This window comes from Sapajus apella, unplaced genomic scaffold (assembly GCF_009761245.1).
Source record: "Sapajus apella isolate SASKATOON/1434 unplaced genomic scaffold, GSC_monkey_1.0 scaffold68, whole genome shotgun sequence".
NCBI classification, from domain to species: domain Eukaryota; kingdom Metazoa; phylum Chordata; class Mammalia; order Primates; family Cebidae; genus Sapajus; species Sapajus apella.
Window position 1 is genome coordinate 7,819,595 of NW_022437008.1, and position 6,549 is coordinate 7,826,143.

At 48.9% G+C, this 6,549-nt stretch overlaps 1 protein-coding gene and 1 long non-coding RNA gene across 8 annotated transcripts in view; both read left to right on the plus strand.

Annotated features, from left to right (window-relative positions):
• ANKRD27 (ankyrin repeat domain 27) overlaps positions 1-6,549 on the plus strand; it is a 72,900-nt gene that overhangs the window by 30,628 nt on the left and 35,723 nt on the right. For 5 of the 7 annotated variants that reach the window (XM_032249150.1, XM_032249152.1, XM_032249151.1 and 2 more), the window contains 7 exons: positions 375-434; positions 521-574; positions 653-718; positions 806-882; positions 1,881-2,002; positions 3,320-3,398; positions 3,913-4,045. In XM_032249150.1, coding sequence (XP_032105041.1) covers positions 375-434; positions 521-574; positions 653-718; positions 806-882; positions 1,881-2,002; positions 3,320-3,398; positions 3,913-4,045 — 591 coding nt within the window. Of the gene's footprint in view, positions 1-275; positions 435-520; positions 575-652; positions 719-805; positions 883-1,880; positions 2,003-3,319; positions 3,399-3,912; positions 4,046-6,549 lie in introns of all 7 variants that reach the window. The other 2 variants (XM_032249156.1, XM_032249155.1) reach the window with 2 other exon arrangements.
• The window catches only part of LOC116530788, a 1,094-nt gene continuing 355 nt past the window's right edge, over positions 5,811-6,549 (plus strand). The window contains exon 1 of the long non-coding RNA XR_004260127.1: positions 5,811-6,527. This is a non-coding gene — a long non-coding RNA (uncharacterized LOC116530788). The remainder of the gene's footprint in view (positions 6,528-6,549) is intronic.

Genomic DNA, 6,549 nt, shown 5'->3' on the forward strand with positions numbered 1-6,549 from the left:
AGAATCACTTGAACCTGGGAGATGGAGGTTGCAGTGAGCCGAGATTGCGCCACTGCACTCCAGCCAGGCAACAGAGGGAGACTCCGTCTCAAAATAAATAAATAAATAAATAAAATTTAAAAAACAAATGAAGTGGTGTAAGTCATGAGGAATTATAAAAACGAGTACTATTATCCTCTGTGTTAACCCCAAGAGGAAGCTTCTCCTGTTTTTAGTGCATATACACCTAAAAAAAAAAAAAAGTTGATAAAAATCATGTAATTGACTTGATAAAGTTGTGTTAGCACCTGAAGCTCTGGGCGAGTTACGTGCTCTGGCTCTCACGTCCTGGCCTTGCGAGTAAGGGTGGCCTGTCCCTCTGTTCTGTGGTTTAGGACTCAGCGAATGCTCTCTACACCAAATGCCTCCAGCAGCTTCTGCGGGACTCTCACCTGGTAAGCAGGAAGGCTTCCGAGAGGGCGAGTGGCGGTGCGCCCCATACAAATCCAAGCCCTTTCACTGTGCTTCCCTTGCCCTCTAGAAAATGCTCGCCAAGCAGGAGACCCAGATGAGCCTGATGAAGCAGGCAGTGGAGGTGAGGGTGGGGCGGAGAGGCTGGGAGGTCCTCCCCGTTGCCCGATCACACCCTGAATGGGGTCTGTTGATTCCACAGATATACGTCCATCATGAAATTTACGACCTGATCTTTAAATATGTGGGGACCATGGAGGCAAGCGAAGTAGGTTCCCAGTGATTATCACCCAAATCGGAAGCTTCCTTCTGTGCTTTTTGAGAAATTTGAAGCTTCGTTAATATCTGTTGTTAGGATGCTGCCTTTAACAAAATCACAAGAAGCCTTCAAGATCTTCAGCAGAAAGATATTGGTGTGAAACCGGAGTTCAGGTAAGGGTTTGCACTGCAGTGGCTTGGCATCCTTGGGGGCAGGGGTGCCGTCTTCTCCCAGAAGCAGGCCCTCCTGGTTACAGAGGTGACATGCCGTTTTGACATGTTTAGTTTTGAGGAGCACTGCAGTTACTGGCAATCAAAGATAAAGGCTGCTCTTTACAGGTGACTGTGTGGCCGTCCTCCTCCTGCACTGTGCCCCAGCATGCTGGCTGCATGGGAGCCACTGGGCACGGGATTTTATGCAGCTGGTTCCCAGGCGGGCATGTCATTCGGCCGTGTGGGTTCTGCGTGCAGGGGGCATCCCACCTGCCCACCCAAGGGAACCCTGCCATAGAGGCACCTACTTAGGAGTTAATTTAAGTTTCCTTTTTAAAATTTTAGTCGTTATTATTATTTTTTTTTGAGATGAAGCCTCACTTTGTCGCCCAGGCTGGAGTGCAGTGGTGTGATCTCAGCTCACTGCGACCTCCGCCTCCTGAGTTTAAGTGATTCTCCTGCCTCAGCCTCCCAAGTAGCTGGGATTACAGGGGCATGCCACCACACCTGGCTAATTTTTGTACTTTTAGTAGAGACGAGGTTTCGCCATGTTGGCCAGACTGGTCTCAAACTCCCGATCTCAGGTGATCCGCCCACCTCGACCTCTCAAAGTGCTGGGATTATAGGCGTGAGCCACTGTGCTTGGCCTAATTTAAGTTTCATCAGGTCACAAACATTTTTCACCCTCCCAAATCCTCTTTGGATTATTTCCCTCTTGGAATAGGATTTTTTTTTTTAAACTTTCTGGTACAGCTCTGTCACCTGGCAGCCTGAATGGGATTGAAGGCGGTTCTGTTTTGCCGCTGACTTGAGTCAGATGATGTCTCAGAATCTATTTTTGTTTTTCATTCCTTCTGGTTTGTTGTGAGAAGTGTACACCCTGAGATGTGTTCTTACATCCAGGTGGAAAGGTTCTCTTACTGTTCTCCCAAGTTGTCACTTTCCGAATTATTTTACAGCTTCAACATACCTCGTGCCAAGAGAGAGCTGGCTCAGCTGAACAAATGCACCTCCCCACAGCAGAAGCTGGTCTGCTTGCGAAAGGTGGTGCAGCTCATTACACAGTCTCCAAGCCAGAGAGGTTTGTGCTTGGGGAAGGGGGCTTGGCCAAGGCCAGGGTAGATGCTACTTCCAGGTGAAAAAGCAAAGGAGTGATGCTATCTTAAGGGATTTTATGGGGCTTGGCACAGGGGCTCGCCTCTGTAACTCCAGTGCTTTGGGAGGCCAAGGTGGGAGGATCACTTGAGGCCAGGAGTTGGAGGCTGCAGTGAGCTACGATCACACCACTGAACTCCAGTCTGGGTGACTGAGTGAGACCTCTTCTCAAAAAAAAAAAAGAAAAGATTAAAACAAGTTAAGAAAAAGTCAATAAGGAAGAGACATAGCTATGTGTGTAGATAACAGATGATCCTGAGTGTATCGAATGAAATAAACAGGAATGCATATGGTAGACTTCCAGCCAGCAGCATCATACAAAGAGGGGGACAGCTGTATAGCCATGACGTGATGGCAGGCTCATAGCTGTCCTGGACAGGTGTGCAGGAAGCAACAGCAGGAGCCCCTGGGAAAGAAGACAGGTTGGCAGTGATGGGAGGGACGTTCATAGTTTGCTCTTTTGTATTGTTTGAATTTTTAAATGTGAATGAATTACTTGAAATTTCACAGGGGAAAAATACGTGAAACTCCACATGGGCAGTGGACTCCATGTGTATAAAACGGAAGTGACCTTAGGAAGACCTTAGTGACTTTAGGAAGAAAGAGGCTTTTGGTCATGGCTCCTGGCACATCTTCAATTTGTGTCACTGCTGCCACTTCCCTGGGCTTCTTCACTGTCCAAGGGGGTGGCAAGGCATGATCTGCTGGGAGTTACCATCTTCTTTTTTTTCTTAAGAGACAAGGTCTTACTCTGTCACCCAGGCTGGGTACAATTATAGGTCACTACAGCCTTGAACTCCTGGGCTCAAGTGATCCTCTTGCCTCAGCCTCCCGAGTACCTGGGACTACAGGCATGCACCACCATACCTGGCTACTTTTCATATTTTTTGTAGGGGGGGTGTTTGCTATATTGCCCAGGCTGGTCTCAGACTCCTGGCCTCAAGCAATCCTCCTGTCTTGGCCTCCCAAAACACTGGGATTACAGGCCCATGTCGCTGTATCTGTCCTGAGTTATTCATACCTTGTTTGGCATGTGTTCTGAAAATGCTGGGCATTCTTTTCCCCCCTGAACCTGACATGTGATCAGGACGCTGTAAAGCAGCTTGTGCGATGGGATTTCCCCTTGGATGTATGATTTCCCTGATAACATGGCTTCATGAATTGCGCAGTGGTAGGGAGTTGGTATGCCTGTCGGTCCGTTTGAATCTCACTCTGGCATTGAACGTGTGTTTCCCATTTGCAGTGAACCTGGAAACCATGTGTGCTGATGACCTGCTCTCAGTCCTGTTATACTTGCTTGTGAAAACGGAGATCCCTAATTGGTAACATTTTCTGTTAAGTTACTCTTTTAAAAACGGCAGTGCTGGCCTGTGGTAGTTCTAGTGTGACTCTAGGAAAAATCCACCTTCGATTGGGCACCTGTTATGAGCCAGATGCGGGGACTCCCCTCGCTTTATCTGTCCACTTATAGGTGGGGAAACCGAGGCCCAGAGAGCTTACATTTCTTGTTCTGGAATGAGTGTCTAGGCAGCGAATGGGCAGAAAAAAACCCATCATCTGTCCTCCGGAACCCACAGCTCAGTTTACAGTAATCATCTTGCTAAAGACTACTTCCAGGAACTAGCTAGTGTTCCCATCACACGTGCTCTGCAGAGACCCAGGGGTCTCTGTTCCCATCGCACGTGCTCTGCAGAGACCCGGGGGACTGTGGTTATAGTTCCCTGAGTGAACCGTATGACTTTAGGTATTTGATCAGTCCCTCAAGCCAATAATTCTGGTTTTGCAGAAGTGGGACTTTGGTAGACAACAACATAACTTTTTTCTTCCTTTCATTAGGATGGCAAATTTGAGTTACATCAAAAACTTCAGGTTTAGCAGCTCGGCAAAGGATGAATTGGGATACTGCCTGACCTCATTCGAAGCTGCCATTGAATATATTCGACAAGGAAGCCTCTCTGCTAAACCCCCTGTAAGATGTCACCCCTGCTCTGGCCTTCCTGTGTGGATATCACGGTTCCCTGATAGGGTGCTGGGGTTTGTCTGTGGGCAGAGGGATTCTTTTTTTTTTTTTTTTTTTTTTTTTTTGAGACGAAGTTTCGCTCTTGTTACCCAGGCTGGAGTGCAATGGCGCAATCTCGGCTCACCGCAACCTCTGCCTCCTGGGTTCAGGCAATTCTCCTGCCTCAGCTTCCTGAGTAGCTGGGATTACAGGCACATGCCACCATGCCCAGCTGATTTTTTGTATTTTTAGTAAAGACGGGGTTTCACCATGTTGACCAGGATGGTCTCGATCTCTTGACCTCGTGATCCACCCGCCTTGGCCTTCCAAAGTGCTGGGATTACAGGTGTGAGCCATCGCACCCGGCTCACAGGGATTCTTAAATTGCCTCCCAGGAATGGGGCCTCAGCTGTTAGAGATCTGCGAGTCTTGAAAACCACTCAGCCCCCAGTTGGCGGTAAAAGCTGGTGGGTTATCATTGGGATTTACATTGTTAATATCCTTCATTAGTCCTCGTCCTCTCCAAAGGCATGTGGGTTCAAAGGGAAGCCAGAACTAGGGAATTTGGATTTCTTGACCTTGATAGGCAAGAAGTGATGTCACAGGATCCCTTGGCTGTCACTTTTCCAACCAGCTCTGTGGCTGGTGGCTCCTTTGCCTGAGTTTTGTTTGGGCCTGTTGGGCTCATTCCACCCTCTTGGCCTGGCAGGCTGCGCTTGGCTTGTGCTACCAGCCTGGATCCCACGCCTGCCAAAGGCGAGCCAGGTGTGGAGTGGCGAGGGGTGTGTGAGCAAGTGCGGGTTCTGGCCACTGCACACAACCAGGCGTGCTGGCTGAAGTGGGGTGGGCAGCTCCAAGGTGCTCGTACGGGGTCCTGCTCCATGCAAGGCTGCAGCTGTGCCTGGGAGTGCAGGCCTTCCACCCTGCCGGCTCAGTAGGGATTGGGGCTCCGGCTGTTGCTGGCTCCTGTTGGCCCTGCAGGGTGTGCAGCCGCGGCTGTACCTCCTTGCCGCAGCTTATGTCTTTGCAGCAGCCGCTCCCGATGGGCCGCCGCTACCATCAGTGAGACCGTGCAGTTTGAGGACTCACTGGCCTTGCCATTGTTTCTTTGGTTGGTGGTGAGCATTGGCTGGGGGGTGATGACATTTCCACATGGATCTGGAGAATCTTGAACCACAATTGGCCTGCCGGCCTAATTCACTACATACCAACGAGTAAAACGTGATCGTACAGAAATCACAAAGTTGAAATCAATGAAATGAAAAGATCTCTATGTTACAAGGTGAGAGTGCCAAGGATTGAACATTCATCTTTGTCAGACCTTGATGTAGAATCTCCCAAGACAATGATGAGCTAAAGCACCTGGGAGACAGCATCGGCCTATCCAGGCGCCCTCAGGTGCGGGCAGTTCCACCGAATTCATTCATTATCAACACATTCATGCATTTTTAGTCTTTTTCCTACACATGTATATTTTACAGAATTGAAATTATATTGTGTACTGGGCCGGGTGCCGTGGCTCAAGCCTGTAATCCCAGCACTTTGGGAGGCCACAGCAGGCGAATCACTTGAGGTCAGGAGCTCAAGACCAGCCTGGCCAACATGGTGAAACCCTGTGTCTATTAAAACTAGAATTAGCTGGGCGTGATGGCAGGTGCCTGTAATCCCAGCTACTCAGGAGGCTGAGAAGAATTGCTTTAATTCAGGAGGCAGAGGTTACAGTGAGCCGAGATCATGCCACTGCACTCTACCCGAGTGACACGGTGAGACTGTCTCAAAAAAAAAAAAAAATATATATATATATATATATATGTGTATATATAGTACTGTTTTCTCCCCCAGAGGAATAGCTTTATTTTTCCTTATAAGAAGACCAATTTTGCTTACAAATAATATTTACAGTATATAGAATGGCAGTGAAGACAACATCTGCCTTTTTTCTGTGCATACATAATTGTCTTTTTTTTTTTTTTTTGAGGAATGTGAGCCAGCGTTTTATTCATTCATTCCTTGCATGTGAAACGCTCCTCGGTGACGTCCTTGGCCCGAGATTCTTTGCCATAGTCCGTAACTGCTACACCACTGCCATTGGCCCGTTCGGAGGGTCTCCACTGTTGGTCGGTTTTACGGAGCCCGTACCCATTCCCCTCGTTTCTCGTTGTCATCAACCTTAATTAGTTTGATCTGGTGTTCAGCACCCAGCGTGGCACACGCAGGCTCATTATAGTTGGCTGCAAGCACACCAGGATGGGCTCAGCGCTTATCTGAGGCTTTGGCAGCTTTGCAAATTCCACGTGCTAGGCCACTGTGGATGAGGGGCGACCTTCAGCACCCCTTGTAAAGCAGTGTTAATGTCTATTACGCCGCCGGCAGCAATGTCTTGCTCGACCATGGCGGTGGGTCACAGGTACAGTAGTGCAAGGCCTTCCTCGGCCACGGTGGTGGGTCACAGGTACAGCAGTGCAAGGCCTTCC